Source organism: Convolutriloba macropyga, chromosome 5 (genome assembly GCF_964194025.1).
Source record: "Convolutriloba macropyga chromosome 5, txConMacr16.3, whole genome shotgun sequence".
Taxonomy (NCBI): Eukaryota; Metazoa; Xenacoelomorpha; order Acoela; family Convolutidae; genus Convolutriloba; species Convolutriloba macropyga.
This window is the reverse complement of record NC_134472.1, coordinates 21,999,682-22,020,314: the sequence shown is the minus strand read 5'-3', so window position 1 is coordinate 22,020,314 and position 20,633 is coordinate 21,999,682. Positions and strand designations below refer to the sequence as shown.

The following is a 20,633-nucleotide window of genomic DNA, read 5'->3' as shown; positions in this document are numbered from 1 at the left end:
GTATCTTCAAAAATGAGATGCCAATGATTGGAACCAAACGAACAACCATCGATAACAGTCGAAGACGAATGATAACCGTACGCATAATTTTCTATTCCAGAATCTTGAGGTTTTGGTTCTGTGTCGCAAATAGTGTATTTGAATCGTTTTTGAAATTTTTTGAAGTATTCAGGACTGTTTTCGTACATAGCTTCAACCATAGTAAGAGACTAAACTGAGTGAGTAAATAGTGATATACCTCTATGAATTATTGGGTTTGAGTTGATAACATGGTGTAAACAAAATTTCAAGGTCGTTTGAAGACGAAAATTCTTTACATTGTTGTTATTTTTATTGCTTGTAAACAAATTCTGTCTAGACATTAAGTAAACAAACTATGGCTGTCTGGTTTTTCCGAAGCCCCGCAATTAAATCAAAGCTGTTGTTTTCCCGAAGTTCTACAATCTTTAACCTGAGGTAAATTTTGGGTTGTTTTCATTGTTTTTCAAATAAATTTTGTCTAGACATAAAGTAAACAAATCAGGTTTGTTGAATTTGTGTACACAAATAATGGCTGTCGCAATTACCCGAAGTTTTTAAAACTTTGCTGTGATTGGGTGACGACTTGAATTTAAATCCAATTTTGTAACATAACTATTGGTTCCATTTTTATGGCTTGTAAACAAAGTTTCCGAAGACATTAGGTAAATAAATTGAGTCTGACGGAACTTTCCGATGTTATGTAGCCTTTGTTCTGATTGGTTGACGACTTGAGATCTAATCTATTTTTAGTAACATAACTAATCGTTCCAACCTTATGGCTTGTAAACAAACTTTCCGAAGACATTAGGTAGATAAATAAAGGTTGACGGAACTTTCCAATGTTATGCAATGTTTGTTATGATTGGTTGGTGACATGATAAATCCATTTTTAGTAAATAGACTAATTGTTTCAACTATTGTGTTTGTTTATCGTCATGAGAAAACATTAAGTTTTTGGGGAACAGGAGAACCACTTGTTTACCGACTTTCTATAGAAACGTTGACTGTTAACTCTTTTTATCTTTCCTAATCCGATATTTAGTCACTTACTAATTTTTGGGAAATGCCTGCAAAAGACCGACATTTACAGATCAGCTGTGAAAAATGTGGAAAATCTATAGTAAAATATCACGAAAGACCTGTTCTAGCGTTACCTTATACTGCAAGAAACGAAACTGTAATTTTGCAACAAAAAATTCGGCAGAACTATCGTACCATATTGCCAAATCGCATGGATCTAAAAAGCGTAACACTTTAAACAAGTGCGTTGTTTGTCAGAGAGATTTTCCAAGTTTCTACTCGCTGCAGCTTCATCGCAGGAAGATACATCAAGTTAACACGAAAGTTGGGAGCTTAAACACAACCCGTGTCCGTGAAATAATTGATGAGTTGAATGAAGATAGTGAAAAATTGAAAGAGGAATTAGCAGCATGTCAGCATTTACTAGTAGATGTGCACGCTGAGCATGGGAGACAAGAAGTTTTCAACTTCAGCTTATCGAAATTGGACACCAACGAAATCAACAAAAAACTTGATGAAGTTTTTGAAAATCTCAAATGTGCTGCAAAAGTTAACCTAGCTTTGGGGTTCCTGTTGCAGAATGTAGAGAACAACGACTACCGTTATTATTATCCGCACGAAAATAATTTACTTCTGGATAGGGCGCATTTGTTGAGCAATAAAAACGATTTACTCAACCTTCAAAATGAAATTGGAAAGTTTGACTTGATTGAAACATGTACACAGGAACGCCAGAACTCAAAGTGGCGATTCGCTTTAATTACGAACGTTACCATCTTTGCAGCTCTCTTAAAAAGTATTCCTTTGGGTTGCCATGATTCTGTTCTTCCGGAACCTTTGTTAAGAAACCCAGAAGTTAATTGTCTGCTTTCAAATGGACATGATGTACCTTATAACGATAACTTATGTCTATTCCGCGCAATTTCCATTCATTTATTTGGATCCGTAGATGTTGAACCACATGCAATGCAACTGTTTGACAATTTTGTTTCGGCCACTGACTGTGATCCTGAAAATTTCATGGGAGTTTCTCTGGATCAAATCCCAATAATTGAAAATTTAGTCGAAAAAAATATCTTCATCTATGATTTTACCATTGAAGATGGTGAAATAGTTGGCGAACTTATTCGACGAAGCATTGAACGATATGAAGAAAACATTAAATTACTTCGCTATAATAACCATATCTGTTATGTAAATGATATCAACAAATTCTTCAAGAAGTTCCGCTGTCCCAGCTGTGACGTCTTCTTCAATCACTCTGGAAATTTTAATCGCCACTTACAAACTTGCAAAGAACGAGTGAAAAATATCTATCCGAGAGGTGTTTATTCGTTAAAGGAAACATTGTTTCAGAAACTTGAAAACTTCTCACTCACTTATCCAGAAGATTGCACCCTCTTCAAAAATTTTGCCGTCTTCGACTTTGAAGCAATATGTAACAACTCATCGGAAATTAGTAGCACTGCTACAACATCATGGATTGGAACTCATGTACCAGTATCTGTTTCAATTTTCTCCAATCTGTTGGAGGAACCAATTTTCTTGTGCGAAGATGATCCTAATCGTCTCATCATATCATTTGTAGCTCAACTTGAAACACTAGCAACAAAAAACAAAGCGGACATGAGACCTAAGTTGTTGGCGGTGGAAGCACAGATCAAAACTAGGTTGAGTGATATTTCCTCTAGATTGCAAGTTATTTCCGAAACTCAATCAAATATCAGTAACAAAACGGAAGATAGCAATGCATCTGAAAATTTTTTAAGATTCCAGCAAAAGCAGCTCCTTGATCTCCAGCGTCATTTTGATAGTCATGTTGACACTTTACCAGTTTTTGGATTCAACAGTGGAAAATATGACCTTAACCTAATCAAAACTTATCTCATTCCTCATCTAATAACTGATAGATCTATTCAACCTACGGTAATAAAGGAGGCAAACCAATTTATATCTTTTAGTTTTGGTGACGTTCAGTTTCTCGATATTCTGAACTTTCTCGGTGGAGCTACATCTCTGGAATTATTTCTGAAAGCATATCAGTCCGAGGAGACAAAGGGATTTTTTCCGTATGAATGGTTTGATTCGTTGACGAAACTTGAGTGTGACAAACTTCCTCCCTATGACTCATTTTTCAGCAAACTGAAAAACTTTAATCCTTTGGAGGAGGAGTTTTCTGAGTTCGAGAAGTTAATACAGTGTGGGAAAGACGAGAAGATAATCCTAAAGGAGATGGGACTGAAAGAGAAGCCGCTGTCAGGAAAACAAAATTATACTCTCTTAGCAGATTTGTGGAAGAAGGAGGGTATGAAAACTTTTCGTGATTTCCTTCGATGGTATAATAACAAAGACGTTGTACCAACGTTGACTGCAGTGAGTAAAATGATTGAGTTTTATCATAATCGGAACATTGATATATTGAAGCGCTGTTGTACACTTTCAAATTTGGCTAATATTTGTCTTCACAAGTCAACAAGTTCAAAATTTTATCCGTTCATCGATAGCGACAAAGATTTACATGAAAAAGTTCGAAGTGAAATGACTGGTGGGCCTTCTATTGTCTTCACGAGGAAAGCTGTTGTAGACAAGACATTCATCCGAACATCAAACAACATTTGTAAGGCGATAGTTGGAATAGACGCCAGCCAATTGTATCCCTTCGCCATGTGTCAAGCGATGCCAACGGGTTTGTACACTAGGTGGGAGTTCGATTCTGATCTCCAAAAGTTCAAAGCTCGTCAGAACAAGATTAGAAAATTTGAAAACATGGTTGTTTCTTACTATCAAACAATCAGACCAGACTGTACTATTGAGAGCATCTATACAACTGGAAAACAGAAAAAAATTGATTGGTTTAGTGTTGATGGCTTTTGTGGACACTGCAATACAATTTTCGAAGCTCTCGGATGTTACTACCATTTCTGTCCTTGTAGTGAAGCTCAACCCTCTCTTAGCGAGGAAGAACTTAAACATGGTCTCCAGAAGCGAGAATCTGATAAGTTAAGAAAAAAACACCTGGAGAAAAAGGGATTCAAAATTATCGAGATGAGGGAGTGTGAATGGTGGGATCAGGTTCAGATGAGCTCTTTTCTGAAAAATCACGTTAGAAAAAATTTTCCCTACAAATTACCCCTAAGCATGGAAACCCTGCTGAAGCGGAGAGATGAGGATAAATTATTCGGTTATGTACAATGCGACTTGGAAGTTCCGGAGGAGCTCTACGAACGATTCGCAAACTTTCCTCCAATTTTCAAAAATAGCAACGTTGGAAGAGAAGATATTGGAGATTTCATGAGAGAGTATGCTGAAAAGAACGATCTATTGGTGAAACCACAACGAATGTTGATTTCGAGTTATAAATTAAATAATGGAATAGTTATAACGCCATTACTGAAGTTTTACTTGAAGCTTGGACTACGTTGTACTAAAATATACCGATTTGTCGAGTATACGCCACAAAAGTGCTTCAATGATTTTGTGCAATCTGTTGTTGATGCGAGACTAAAGGGAGATGAAAATCTTGACTCGAGCATTGTTGCTGAGACTATGAAGTTACTTGGGAACAGCTCGTATGGTTATCAGATTATGGATCGAAGTCGACACACCGAAACTCTCTATCTTAATGAAGAAAAAACTCATAGAGCAATTAATAACCGTCTTTTTAGAAGACTCAATAGCGTTTCGAGAGATATCTATGAAGTTGAACTAGTGAAAAGCACAATTGAACATCGTGAACCAATAATTGTTGGTTTTTTTATCCTTCAGTATGCAAAATTGAGAATGTTAGAGCTTTACTACAACTTTTTTGACAAGTTCTGTGATGTTAAAAAATTTGAAGAGCTTGAGATGGACACTGACTCTCTGTATATGGCACTAGCTCATGAGATTCTCGACGAATGCATTCGTCCCAAAATGAAGAGCACTTGGAAAGTAATGACTGTGTAGAAAATTTTCGCGCTGATTGTAACAAAAATTTTTTTCCGAGAAACTGTTGCCCTAAACATGTGAAACATGATAAGCGGGAACCTGGATTATTCAAGGAGGAGTTTCGATGTACTGAAATGTTGTCTCTATGTAGCAAAACTTATTGCTGTTACGACTCTAGAACGAAGAAAACTAAGTTCAGCAGCAAGGGACTCAACAAAAATGTTCTAGAAGAAAATAATGATGGACCATTGCAGAAGTACAGAAAAGTACTGGATGAAGCAGTGAATGTAGCCTCGACTAACAGAGGATTCAAAACAGTAAATCATCAAGTTCTCACGTACGAACAAACTAAAAAGGGACTTTCCTATTTCTATCCAAAGCGAATGGTGGAGGCAGATGGAATACATACAAAACCTTTGATGATCTGAAATTAAAACTCTATTTTCAAATATTTTAAAACTCTGAAATTAAAACTCTAATTTCAAATATTTTATTTTGTGAATCTTTATTTATTTTCGCTGATACATGATAGGATTCTGATTAGATTTTAAGTGTTTTGAGTAATTTTATAGAGTATTGTATAACTAGTCTTGGTATTCATTGTAATAAATTAACTATCGTTAGGGAAAAAAACATTGAAAGCTGCTTTATTTTTCATTCAACGCTAAACATGGACAAAACGAATGAGTTCTTTAATCGTGTCATCCTCCTTATATCAATTAGCTTTCCTTATAAGGAATGTCAGGAATTTATTCAATCTTTAGTAGCGTTGATCAATTTTCCTTATTGTTTTTTGTGACGTCATAAATCCATTTTATAGCGTACTTTGTGACGTCATAAATAGTATGCATTTCGTACTCATCGAGCTCTTTCCCTTTTGATGAAAAAAAAATACAATGACTAATTAAAAATAACATTGATTAGGGTTTTCCTTAATCATCCCATTATGTGAACATCCAAGAACAATCTTTATAAATTTAAGCATCTAAGACATTCTAATGCTTGTGAGAAGCTATATCTAATCTTAATACATGTAATACTATACCTAATTTTAATACATGTAGAAGCTATACCTAATCTTAATACATGTAGAAGCTATACGTAATCTTAATACATGTAGAATCTGTCTTAATACAACTAATCTTATAAAATTTTATTCATATCCTTATATATCATACATTAATATCTGAGTCCTATCTTTATACATTGCTAAAATAATTCAAGGGCGACCGAAGCGAGCCACAACCGCTATAGCCAATCTTAGTACATGTGGGTCGCCACCCCCCCCCCCCCCCCCCGGGCAGCTCCGCTCATCTATATACTACTCAGCTGTCAAAAGTAGAGAGGGCATTGCCGCCACACAAATTTTCAACCAGGGAGAAATTGAATCTTTAATAAGATCAGAGGCTTATTATTATCAGCGGGTTTTCTAAAATCATGAAATAGGCGCCATTAAACAAATTTTTTGCTTCATTTTAAATTCAAAATGGTGCTAACTGTTCTGTTAGAAAGACTCCCGAATGATCTAACCGAAGAAAGACTAACCGAAAGATCAGGTCAGAATATAAATTTTTCGTCGCGATTCTTGCTGCCTAACTCCTAATGGGTTTCAACACTCACAGACCAACTTCCTCAGAGCCGCAAAAGATGAGCTTATCCCCTTCAATTATTTTTTCATACTTCAACTTGTTGATGGTCGCAGAATTATACGCATCAGTATGCTTGTAGGGCACTTGGAAAACAACCCCTTTCAAATAAAAAAATATTTTACTAAAGAGAAAACCAAAAGTTCATTTGCTTTGAGATCTTATCGAGGATCGGGATCAGTTACTTCTATTTGTGAAGGTTTTCACTGGAAAAGTCTCAAGACAGGGTTTCACTTAAATATCACAAATCTCATTGACAAATGAGCCTGACATGGATGTAGCCATCTTTTGGATGATTCAGAGCATGAGTTACATCGAATGCTTCCCCATATTCACAGGTTGACAGTAATTTTATAGTGTCCAACCGAAACAGATCAATTCCATCTATACTCCTAGTAGTATCAATCTAATTAGAGGACAGGGTAAAACTGTTACCTTTTCAAGTAGAAGTTTCAAATGAACACCCTCTGGCTGTTGAGAGAAAGCGGGTTGTCCAAACACTCGACTAAAAATACTCGACCATCTATCATCCATTTAATATTGACACGGGATTAACAAATCGGATTCTTGCAATCTATACCTGTCTAAGTTTTTCAACTCCTGTCGTTCACTTTCAGTTAGCAATTCTTCTTCTGCCCAGTTGTCAATGTCAATCATCGCCATCAGAGATGTTGAACAACGTTTCTCCACATTCTACCTCCTACCAACCACATCAATATCTGAATGTACAGTTCCAAAATTTAACATGCATATTCTGATATTTTGATATTCTAGAATTTATGCTCGAACTTTGAAAAATAGAACAAATTAATAATATAATTTCTGGCAGCAAATTCATTATTTCCCTCCATTTGTACAGTAGTACGTGGCAGTACACGACCTGTTAACACATATACGAGCCTTACCCGGGTTCATATCCAACTATTAGTAGTAGTATTGAATGAGAGATTAAAATTTTCAAGTGTTTCTGGGATTTTCGTCAAATCAAGATTGTTCAATTTGTTTCGTATATTACAGTTAGAAGATTTAGAAATAAGGTAGCAACCGTGGTGGGGGGGTCCAAGCTTGGCTGAAAATTGACGTTCACGCTTATAAGTTCTCATTATTATAAGTTCTGAGTATTACAGTTTTGGTGAACAGCACACTTAAATCTCGGATCTTTTCCGTTTGTGCCCCCCCCCCCCAGTACGTTATGCTCCCCCCCCCCCCAGTACGTTATGCTCCCCCCAGTGACAGAGCACGTGTCATTACATAGTAAATCATTATGTAAAAAAAATTGCACGTGCGTCTGGGGGTTGCAAATAATATGCACCCACTAAGCTGGGGGGCACAAACGGAAAAGATCCTAAATCTCAAAGAGAGCTGCTCAGACATAATGCCCTCGGATTTCTAACGTTAGTTTCGAAGACCCAAAAAATGAAAAAACCTCGAGCCTTTGAAAGGATCTTTAAAATCTCAAAATCAATGCTCTGAGAGTGCCATTGAAGCTTTCCCAATATATGGAAAACAGCTGGGTCCAGAACCATCGCGGGATCTCATTACTCAGAGCAAGCGATTCGAAAAATGTTTGAGCACTCTGGGCAATTTTCATTTAACACCTGACCGAAAAATCATCAAGGTTTATAAGCAAACGATTTGCGACAAGTAACAAGATCTATTTATAATAATAATAATAATAATAATAATAACAAAGGATTTAGGATAAAGTAATCCACAGGTTCGCATAAAACCCGGTTATTGAGTTGTTCAAAATTTATTGTTATTTACGTAAAGATGAGTTTCTTCAAGTCTCTACAGTTATTGCAGCCACAGAGACGCCAATTGCAAGGGTCTGATTCGTTGTAGCGGGATATGAAGAACCGATTGTAGAGTTCCAGGAGTTTGCTCTTGTGCTCTCGATCAAGGAGGATATCATATTTGAAATAATCATTGAACAGATTTGCAAGGTGACAGGCTCGGTACCAAAAATCTGACTCAACCGCATCTGCAACCGCATTTGCTTACAGATAAAATTTCTAGTGACTTGGGCTCTCCGGGTTCCCACCTCAGCGAGAGTGACATGGCTTTGCCAGTCTATATCAACTTTTCCCGATAACATTTTTGCAAATAATAACACGACATGAAGTTCTCGATATAGAGTCAGTGGCAAGATGTTGACTTTCTGAAGTTTTTCCTTGTATGAGAGGACGCTGTTGCTGGTCTTGAATATCCAGGCCATTGCTTTTCGTTGAACACTTTCAAGTAAAGTTAAATCGCCCTTTGATGGTTTCCACAAGGCCGCGCCATAGCTGACAATTGGCACGACGTAGCAAACATATGCATTTTTCCTGGTTGCAAAATTTGCCTTGCAAAGGTTTCGTTTTAGTAGAAGGAATGCATTCAAGGTTTTTTCAGTTCTTTTCTTCGCGTGTAGTGTCCAGATTAAAGAGTCAGTAACAAAGAGGCCCAAATCTTAATCGATTGAGTGGCTTCGAAGGTATAATTGGGCAGAGATATTTGGGCAGAGCCTTTAATACACAGCAGCTTGCTTTTCGTAAGGTTCATTGACATCAGATTATCATCGCACCACCTCCACAGTTTTCTGACATCTATGTTGAGCGTCACAGGATTGGTCTCTACAATTTTGTAATCATCCGCATAGTCAAAAGCCTTTGACATAACACAGGACGGCAAATCGTTTATGAAGACTAGGAAGAACAGCGGGCCTAGAATGGAACCTATGGGGGCGCCGCTAAAGACATCAAGTTCTTTTGAGGTTTTACTATTTATTCGCACTGTTTGTTTCCGATTTGACAGATAGCTTCGAAGCAGACTTAGGCAGTTTCCTCCGATGCCAAGCGCCAATAGTTTGTCTAAAAGTAGATCGTGAGAGACTTTGTCGAATGCCTTCTGGAAATCGATATGAAACGTCGTGAGGTAGGAAGGGTTGGAGTCCAGGCAGCTGAAGATCGCATGCAAGTACTCTATTATATTTGTTGTGGTCGATCGTTTAGGCAGAAAACCATGCTGTGAGGGGGTTTACAGTTCAGTAGACTACTGGAATCAGTTTGTTGAAGATGAGCGTTTCTAGCAGTTTTGACACTGCAGACAGAAGGATGATTGGTCTGTAGTTAGAGGCGTCCTGTTTGTCAGCATCTTTATAGATTGGTACAATTTCAGCTACTTTCCATTTAGTGGGAAAATGAGCTTTGCAAGCTATTCAATTGAAGAGTAGACAAAGCGCTTTTGGCAATGACTTGTGAAGGTTTTTTAAGAGCGCGTTCCCTATCCTGTCTGGTCCTTTGGCTTTGTTTACATCAAAATGCAGCAGTGAGCTCTGGATTTCTTCGGTGGTGAAGTAGACGTGGCCCAACTGAATTACAACGTTCTTGTAGTCTGTTTTGACTCTGTAAGGCATCTGTGTGAGCACTGACTGGAAATAGTCGTTAAACAGGTCGGCTTTAGCAACGTCAGTAGTAGCTGTTCGGTGATTCAGGAAGATTTCGGCGGGCACAGAACTTGACTTGGTGACAGACTTGAGATAGCGTTGTATGTCAGTAAACTTGTCATCTTGGAAGAGTCAAAGTTCATGCTCTTGTTGGTCGTGTTGAAGTGCTAATGCAAGATTCGTTTGCACATGCCCGATTTTGAGTTTAGTTGTGGGCGTTGGTTTCCGTTGCTGCTTTAGTTGAAGGGTATTCAATTTTTTGATAAGGTGAGACGATCCATGAATGGCCCAGGGCGCGAGTTCAGATCTGTGTTTTGTGATGATAGGTAAGAAATCTTGGAGGATTTCATGAAGCCATTGGTACCAAAGATCTAACATCAAGTCTACGTTGCTCAGACAGTAAGGAAGAAAAGGATGCTGAGCAATAAACTCGTTTATCTCGTTCCAATTAGCTTTCTTAAATGCAAAGGCTCCAAAGTCGAGCTTCTGCCTTGGTTTTGGCGGTTGTGTGTGTGATAGCTTGATAGCAAAGAAGACCCTGGCGTGAAACGGCATATCATCGGTTCTGAACATGCTTCTAAAATGATGGTCATGAACAATGCTTGAAACAGTAAAGCAAATGATTTGGTAATGATTTGCTACTGTTATGGCATTGGAGAAAGAGGTTCGTCGGTCATATTCGAGTATACTTCCGGCATTGTAGATAAGAATGTTGAGGAAGGTGGTTAGTCAAAAGGACCCGTAGACTTCGGGTTTTTTCTCCTTGACCCATTTTGTGCCTCGCCGGATGAACAAATGGCTGTTCACGAACACAAGTTTTTTCTCAGACTTATTCAAACCGTTCGATCGAGTGCTTCACCGTGCTACGTACAGCATAATTTGTTAGATTTAAGCGCTTCTTTTGCTCAATAAGTTTTGATCAGTCGAACAAGCGGTCACTTGGGTTACATTGAATTCAGATTCGCGGATCATGTTTGGTAGACGCTTAAACAAGCTAAGGGTTCGAGTTTACTTAGAAATTTCCAAATTACAAAGATATTACATCTTCAAGACCTGATTTTTCAGCAAGATGTTCCTGTTCATAAATCAAAGAAAGTTTCAAATTAAAAACACATGAATCGTGAGGCACTGGATTCGTCGACAAATAGTCACCATCTAAAACAAAAAGAGAAAATTGATGAGCACTTTTGAAGCCACCATTACAAAACAGTTCTTTTGGTAGATTTGGAAGAAAAAGTATCAGAAATTAAATCTATATTTTCATTCTTGTGATATACGTGGCCAGCCAATTGGCCAATATACAAATTAGCCGACACACCTTTACTCGACACTTAAGCAAATATAGATACTCGAAAACCACAGTTCGTGATAATTACCCGCGCGCTAATTGGGTAAAGTAGCGTCCCTTAGTGTTAAAACAAACAGTATTTGGCTATAACTACTAACTAATTTGGCCATGCCTCAGCGGCCTGTGGGACTTGATATGAAACTATCACAACCGAACAAATTATTACGGCCGAACATAATTAAGTCGAAGCTGCTAAAAACACTACTTATATTATAGTGTTCGATTTCGGTCTTTTTCACGTCGTTTTGATGAAATCTGTCGGCCAATTGGCGTGTCTTCAAATTTGTGTGTCGGCTAATACCCCTGGCCCCGGTGATATACATTGTTCATAACTTTGTGTACTCTAGAAGAAATACCAAAGCACCAGAAAGGGACCTCCTCTGGACAATAGTCCCAGAGAAAGTAGAAGCCCCATAATAGTTACAGATAAGGCTAGAATAAACGAGAACCTACTGAAAACTCTTTCACCAGCACTACAATGAACAGAACTTATGCACCTGGACAAATTTCTGTTTTTGTAGATACTGCAGCACGCAAAAAAACTCATTGTCCTCTGAAGATACAAAAGGGGTACTTGCAATACCCCCGGCATGAAGCCGCAAACCTCACTTACTACTACTAATAAAGAAAGAAAGAAAGAAGTCTGATCTCATACTAAAACAATTTATCGAATAAAAATTTTTTATTAACAAACCTTGAGATGATCTATGGAACGTTTCAATGTTTCGTCTCCGCAAACAAGATCAACAAAAAAGACCTTACTTTCAAGTATTTCGACAGAACGCATCCTCTCCAGGTCAATGAATTCTTATTTGAGGGTTAATTCAGGCGTGGTTCCTCGAAAAGGCCAAATGAGACGCTCCTCGTAGTAAGGCCATACTTCACGTCAAGCTGATAAAAGCTGTTCAATTACCGAGTAGGCAATTTAGCCTTGGCCGACTTCAAAACAAATTTCAATAAACCCAGAATGCTTAAATTGTATACAATTAGGATAGTTGACTCTGAGAAAAGGCAAGACATAATTTCTCTCTGTTTTCCGAAATATATCAACTTAAGCAGTCTTCTCAGCACATTATAGATAGAACGTAACTTAGAAGATGTATTACATGCACAGATCAAAAGACCAAATCGAACTATCGATTCGATAAAGGAACGGTAATAAAGCATGGGAAACGTTCTATTCACGAACTTCCTGATTCTTGCACATGCGTTTACAACCTTATCAACACGAACGTCGAAAGAAAGGCTTCTGTCTAAATAATTGCCAAAGTAATTCACACGATCTGAGTTTTTCAACATATCAGTTTGAAACCTAATATCTCTATGCGGTTCACAGAACCATATGATTTCAGATTTGTAAACTTTCAAATACAAATAATTATAAGTGATCCACTTTTGCAGACAAAAAATGCCAGAACCAGTGGATCTGTCATCCAGAGTTTCGGCAGAGTACATAAGTATTTTATCATCCGCAAACAAACCTATGTCCAAATATTTGCAACGTTTAAAATATTGTTCGTATATATGATGAAAAGGAGATGGCCGAGTATTTTGCCGTGAGGCACACCCCTACTGATTACTTTGGAATCTGAGAACGTTTCATCGATGAACACAGTCTGTTGACGGTTCAAGAAATAACTAAGATACCAACTCAAAATGACTCCTCTCACAACCATAATTTCCCAGTTTTTTAATCATCAAATCTTGATTAACAAAATCGAAAGCTTTACTAAATTAAAATATACAAAACTGTTTGGTAGACTTGTTAAAAAGAAGTTTCTCAATTATCTGTGCAATTGCCAAAACCATACTACATCTAGTTCCAAAACCGAATGGTTTTTCCTTGAATCGTTCGTTCATAAAGATATACAATCTGCAATAAATATATAGCTCGTTCGAAGACTTTGCTATGAAAAGGCAAGGTTGTTACTGGTTGATAATTGCTCACCTCAAACATTGAGCTTTTTTTGAAAAGCAGAGATACGCGTGCCTTTTTTAGACAATCTGAAAAAAAATGATATGGAAAATGAACTATCTATAAGTGCAGTTAATTGTTGCAAAAATATTGGAAGCAATGATTTTGGTATTTTCAAAGAGATACCATCGAGTCCTCTTGATTTATTCGGATTGAGTGCGGTAATTATTTTCTCTACCTCTTTTTTATCGACTGGAAAAAAACATTCACAACTCGGCTGGTGAAGAACTGAATTTCCTCCAAGTCTCATCAGATTGTTCAAAGTTATTGCCAACAATGGTCGAGAGAAACTCATTGAACAAATCAGCTGCGGTCTCATCATCATCAACAGTAGCACCACCTTAGATTCGAAGTGAGATTTGTTTGCTCTCAAACCGAATACAGATTATTTCGTTAATGTCTCTGAAGATATTGACTTTTGTTAGTATTAGACGCATGACCATATTGTTGTAATACTGGCATTTCTTATTGGCGACTAGCCAGTTGACCACTTTCCTGGCCAATTTGAGTTCCGGAAGGAATTTTGAACGTTTTCTTGACTTTTTGAATCGACTAATTGATTTTACTATTGCGCGTTTAAATTCCTTGTCAAACCAGGGTAATTTTTTTAGGAGAAACTATCATCTTTGTTGTTGTATAACTCTGGATAAGAGACACAACAATATTATTGAAAGATTCTGTGTCAACATTCGGCATATGATAATACTCTATACTAGAAAACTCTCTTTCGGGATCAAGCCACATTTTGTTAGTATCCGCTAAATCGTGGAGAAAGCTAATTCGTTGCTTTCTGCAAATTTCGTAGGACGATTTGACGGCTGTAACATTGTGATCGGTTACAGTTTGAATAAGTTTGCTACTCAAAAACATACTTCTGTTACATTTTATACGATCAATCAGAGTATGTGATTTCTCGCCAATCCGGGTTGCTTCAGGAATGAGTTTTTCCACACCCTGAATTTTGAAAACTTTTGGGCTGTTTTTCAGTTAGGCTGTCTTGCTTGAGTAGATCGATGTTCTCATCGACCACTAATAATAGGCAATCAATATTTTCAGAGAATTCTCCTATAAAATTATAGAGTTCCACAATGAATTTCGCTTTACAGTAAGAAACACAGCTAAGAAACACAGAATAATAAACACAGCCCACAAAATGATTCTTTGAAAAGAGTCTTACATTTCAGCAGTTAAATGTTTTCAATTTCTGTGTCAAGTACTTCAATTTTAATAGAATCATGCACATATATACCAGTGCTCTGATGTTTGCTAACCTAACAACGGTTGAAAACTGTGTACTTATCAATTTTAAAATGAGTTGCGTTCGCTTCTTCCTCCAAACACGTCTCTCTGAGACAAATGACTGAAAATTTGAAGTTTTTGTTGTGAAGATTTTTAAGTTCGTCAAAATGTTTATTTAAAGACCGAATTTTGACATGGAAAAAGGTATGATTTTGTCAGAGTAGAGTTACTATAGCTATCAATAAGATGAATATTTTGTTATGGAAAATAGTAAGATTTGTCAGAGTAGAATTACTATAGCTATCAATTGGATCAGTTTATTGAGATGAAAGAGAAGAATCCTTTACTGAAAAAATATTGTTTTGCCTGGTTTAAAGCAATTTCGACAATTTCGGGAAATGCTCTTTGAACATCATACAATGTGTTTAGCACAGTTTTTGAAGCGTTCGCATTATATCATTCACCGTTGTGTCAGATTTGATGTTAGGTTCGCTGCAAAAAGAAAGCAGTGTTTTCGAGCGCAATGGTGTCAAATCATCAGTGAGATAAAGATAACCTGAATGAGATTCCAGTTTTTTCTTGATCTGCATCAGTTCTATTTTCTTCTCTCTTTGGGCAAAGCAAGACATCAAAATTTGCTTGCCGCCCTTTCCGGAAGGAAGCCGATGACAGATACTGATGTTGTCCCTTTTCAATCTTACACCACAGTATTCTGTCACCTTGATCACTCTCTTGTATGGATCGTCGTTGCCACCTCAATCAGTCAGCCCAACAAACCTGACATTGTCTCGACGACCGTATTGCTAAAATACATCTGCCTCGAAGCTTACTTGTCCCTTCAGTACAGGGCTCCCGCTTGACTGCTCTTCTCTGAGATTTTGTCCTGAGCACAAAACCCGCAAAGGAATGGCCGGGCCAGGAAGTTCTTGGGAATGCATTCTGAGAGCCAGATCCTCGATCAGACAATGCAAACCATTCCCGTCACAGCCATCACCAGTGGATTCTACCATATGGTAACTCCCCTTCTCTTTCGCAGCTTGAGTTGACTTTTTGTATCAGGAACCATCGATCGAGCCTTCCCTGAAACTGTTTAAAAAGTGTATTTACAACAAATGGGCTGAGAGATAAAACTTTTAGGGTTTCTGGGATCTTCATCAATTCAAGATTATTCAAATTGTTTTCAGACCTTACAGTTGGAAGGCTTAGAAATAAGATAGCGACCGTTGTGGTGGGGTTCCAAGCTTGGTTGACAAATGATGTTCACGCTTATTAGTTCTGATTAATAGGCAGCTTCGGTGAACAACTCATTTAACGCCTTTTATAACTCAAAGAAAGCTGCTCAGACATAATGCCCTCGGATTTTTTAAGTTAGTTTTGAAGACACGAATAAAATGAAAAAAACCTTAAGACTTTAAAGAGCTCTTTAAAAATCAAAATCGTTGCTCTAAGAGCTACCAACAAAATTAAGATGGGCATCTAGCGTGATTTCTTCAAACAAAAAGGGTACAATTCCCAAACAAATACTTCTGCACCGTTTTCTCGCAGTTTTCAATTTAAAAAGCAATTGATTGTTCGACGTGCCTCAATGGTTTTGATGTCTCGGAAGAGAAAGTCTGTTGTGAACATAGCAAAATTGACGCGGCAAAAATTTGTGGTCCGGATAATCTACCCTCTGCAATTCTTTGATAATGCAGTTCTGAGTAAGCTAGCTCCAATACTAATTCATTCAAAAGTATTAAGCGTCTTTTTTTTCAAAAATGAATAATAGGAGCGGTTAGTCCGTTTTTTTGAAAGACAAGGAACAAAAGCCGTTATCGAAAACTATTTTCTGGTTATTGCGCTATGCATCTTGTTTGAAATATTGGAAAAGCTCACTTATTTTTATCTATCGTCACAAAAAATATGCAAACAATGCTCGATTCCGATTCGATTCAAAGAACGGCGTTCCGTTATCTTACAACTTTTACGTTATCTCACTGATGTTTTTTGAAGCCATTGAAAACAATTCAAAGAGACTTCTGTTTTTCTTTTTGACGCTTCGAAAGCTTTAGATAAGATAGACAACAATTTACTCCTCCTCATGATATTAAAAATGGTGATTGGTGGACAACACTTGAAGCTCATAGAAACTTACATAACGACAATTGATTAAAGTACCAGATTGTTTTTCAGAGTCTTTAGCTTTTTTTTCGGAATTCCCTCAGGCGTTTATATTGGGCCACTTGCTACTTCCTATTTTCATACATATTTTACGTTTTTCATTGGACTGTTGACTTGTTTGCTGATGATTTAAATCTTTTGTACAATGAAAGTTTGAGCTACTGCTATCGAGTTCACGTTGATTTTGACTCGATTTACCCAAGGAATTATGAAAACATCAATCAATTTAATCAGTAGTTTATTATGCAATTTCATTAGTTTATTAAAGCGCCGAAGTTGCAAGTTCATCTGGGTAACTCAATCCTGCAACATGTAAAGTCCGTCAAAGATCTTGCTCTTTTTGTGCACAGGGATTTATTTTGGAGCCAGCACCTAGAAGCCAAATTTGATTTTTCCTACAAAACTGTTCCATCAAATTAAAGGAAACAAGTCAATTAACCTCATAATATTGGCTAAATTAAAACTAGTGAAAAAAGCTGATTCCATTCGTCACATATGCTTCCAATTGTTACATACTGTTAAAAACCGAACTCAGGAGTTTTTAAATTTGTCACAGAAATTTTTCAAATTGAATATTCCTCAAGTTATGCTGTAACGAAAAGCTAATATATCTTAATGTGTTGTGTTACCTCTTGGCTAATTTTAGTTTTATCTGATTTTACCCTCTGCTATCAAAAACTGTCGTAGGCAAGTACGATATGGTCTATCCTGGTTACTTAGAAATCTCAACATCAGACGGAAGGTCAAGCAATTTTTTCCCTCTGCCAGAAAAAACGGGAGGTCCAGCTTTCCATTTTTTCTACAGGACATTTTATTGATTACCAATAAGTGAAAAAAAACAAAGGGAGACGTTCTACATTCTCTCGATTGTCCATTACGTTTTTAGCACTTCGATTTAGTACACTAAGAGATAATGTAGCAACCATGTTGGTGGGGGAGTTCAAACTGGCTGATAATTGACGTCCACGATCATAAGTTCTGATTCTTTTGAAAATTCGATAAGCAAAATATTACAAGGCTTTTATATCTCAAAAAAAGCCGCACCGACACCCTGATCTCAGATTTTTAACGTTAGTTTTGAAGCCACAAAGGAAACAAAAATTGCTCGAGCCTTGAATGAATTTTAGAAAAATGTAAATCAATATCCTAATATGGCCATTGAAGATTTCCAAAAATATGGGAAACAGCTGGGTCCAGTTTCATTGCAGGATCTCAATAGTCAATATTGAGCAAGCAAGCAATTCGAAAAAATTTAAATAATTTGGATAATTCTTTTTTGAATACGTTAGCAAAAACTATCAAGTTTTTAAGAAAACGGTATGTGTCAAGCAACAAGATCTATAATCTGGAATGAGTCTACATATCTGTTCACTACTATACACAAAAGTTGTTTTAATTAAGACATATTTAAACCATCCGATAGTGTGATTCACATTGCAGTGCGTTAAAAGCCACATACAGCATAATTTAATATCTTTTATCCTTGTTTTGCTCAGTAAGTTTTGAGCAGTCGAACAAGCGGTCACTTGGATTACACTAAAATTAGACGGGCGGATCACGTTTGGTAGATGCTTAAACAAGCTAAGTGGTCGAGTTTACGTAGAATTTTTAAATAATACAAAAACATTATATCTTCAAGACCTTATTTTTCAACAAGATGTTCGTGTTCATAAATCAAAGAATGTTTCAAATTTCATACAAATAGACTGGGAGGCAGTGGATTGGTCGGCCAATAGTTGCCATCTATATCAAATCCTAAATTCATGAACGCTTTTGAAGCCACAATTACAAAACAGTTAGTTCTTTTTGTAAAATTGGAAGTAGAAGTGTCAAAAATGTAACGCACATATCGTTAAAAACTCGTGGAAAAAGACACCCTAGTTGTAAAGAAACCCTACTTGTAAAAACCGGTTTCTAGCGACCTGATGTGATCACAAAATGTTTTACTAATTGCTGTTTCTGTCCTTTTTTAAAAAATCACAAAATGTAGGTAGCTTTATTCTACCATAAATAGAAGACCTTTATTCTACCGTATATAAGAATCAACAGGATAGTGGAAAAATAGTAGCTTGAAATGTATTTGTGAAATATTACTGCATGCTTTATGTTACAATTTCTATAATTTTCAGCCAATCAAAAGCTGGAAAAATGATCATGCGGCTCTTAAAATCTTAAGCGTAGAATAAAACCAGCATCTCATGGTTGCTACAAAAATTGAATAGTTTACTGTGCTAAGTGGGCTGTAGCTTATAGGTTATAAACTACTAAGGCATAAAGGTAAAATTTGAAAAATTGCCACAATTGTTTTTAGCAATCAACAACAACGTGCATATACAGAAACCAAAAACTCAACGCAGAATGGATAAAAAACTCCACCATATTCGACCATTTTTTAATGATGTTTGTTCTGCCTTCAGAAATGAACAATCATCATATACACAGATACACAAACAACTGTATATAGTAGTGACAATACTAGAAACCTGAGCAGTTGAAACGGCTACTAGTAATTTTAGAAAACATCACGACAAGGCCTTCATTTAACTAGGACAAGGACAAGCAAAACCGAATTCTCCAGATATGTTACATGTGCTGCAACATTAGAAAGGAAAAACCATCTGGCAATCAAGAGAGAAGACAACGTGGAGGCAATGAAGAACCCCAAGAAAATGAAACAAGTATTTGTCTTTATGGGGCTCAACGACTGCATGGCCATGGACTTCGATAAAATTGAGGTGACAGGAAGCTACAAAGATTTGATCTACACCTGAACTCACAAACCTAAAGCTGAGGTAACATATGTTTGACTACTAATTGTCTTGACTCGAACTCACAATTTTTTAGCTGAGCTAAAATCAGATTGTCTATAAATTGTCTTGGCTCATTTCAAAAAGACTTGAACGAAAATAAAGAAAATGTGAACACAAAAAACAGGTCTTTAGCCAAAATTATCAAAGGTTTATCAAGCTGTAAAAAACGTGATCAATTTTTACGCCCGTTATATTAGAGATCCAACTCGCAGCAGGCTTTTATGACAACGGTTTTGAAACTTCGGAAAAAAAACGTCAAGACCAATTCTTTTTTGCCTCAAATATCAATTATGTAAAAAACTGATGGAACCTTGCTCAAAATAGTATTGCAGCCTTGCTCAAAATAAGATTGCAGCATTGCTCAAAATAGGATTCCAATAAATTGTCACCAAAATTATGAAATGATAGTGTCTGAAAAAACAGAAAAATTTTTTAACAAAAGACATATTGATTTTGAGTGGCGTGCAATGACGAATTGAACCCAAAACAGAACAAAAGTTTTCTTTTATCATAATTAACATTAACCGCCGACAGAAGCAATCAAGAAATTTTTATAATTATATTGGTTTTAAAGCTTGACATTAATATCATTTCATATCGGTCTGTCTCTTGCATGATTACAATATAGACTACTTAAACAAATTTGAAAAAAGTATTCAACAGTTTCATAATTCCATAAGAAAGAGGTACAAGCTGCTTATTTTTCCAAACTGCTCATATAACTGGAATTTTATTATCAACTGAAACACACATAGATTGTATTATCACCAATGCAAAAATCTCAATAGCAGAATTTGTAATTGTTATAACGCCTAAAAACAGAACAATGGTGCTTAGTCCTTATTTTATCCAAAACAAACGAAAAAACAGTTGCTTCGTTCAACTCAAGCAGCTGCTCTTAGAAAAACTATATCCACGCCATCTTGGCAATAAAGGTATTAAATTGTCGATATTCATTGTAGTTTTTTTTATTTTCAATTGATCAAAGAACCCGATTGTTTTTCAGAGTCTTCAGCTTTCTCTTCGGAATTCCCTCAGGCCTCCATATTGGGGCCCCTGT

General features: G+C 36.7%; 1 protein-coding gene across 1 annotated transcript in view; it reads right to left on the bottom strand.

Annotated features, from left to right (window-relative positions):
* LOC142339230 (histone demethylase UTY-like) overlaps positions 1-7,371 on the bottom strand; it is a 108,791-nt gene extending 101,420 nt beyond the window's left edge. The window contains exons 1-2 of the mRNA XM_075389086.1: positions 7,195-7,371; positions 7,050-7,119 (exon numbers count right to left, since the gene is read on the bottom strand). Of these exons, the coding sequence (XP_075245201.1) occupies positions 7,050-7,119; positions 7,195-7,277 (153 nt within the window). The 5' untranslated portion in view covers positions 7,278-7,371. The remainder of the gene's footprint in view (positions 1-7,049; positions 7,120-7,194) is intronic.
* Between the last annotated feature and the right edge of the window lie 13,262 nt (positions 7,372-20,633).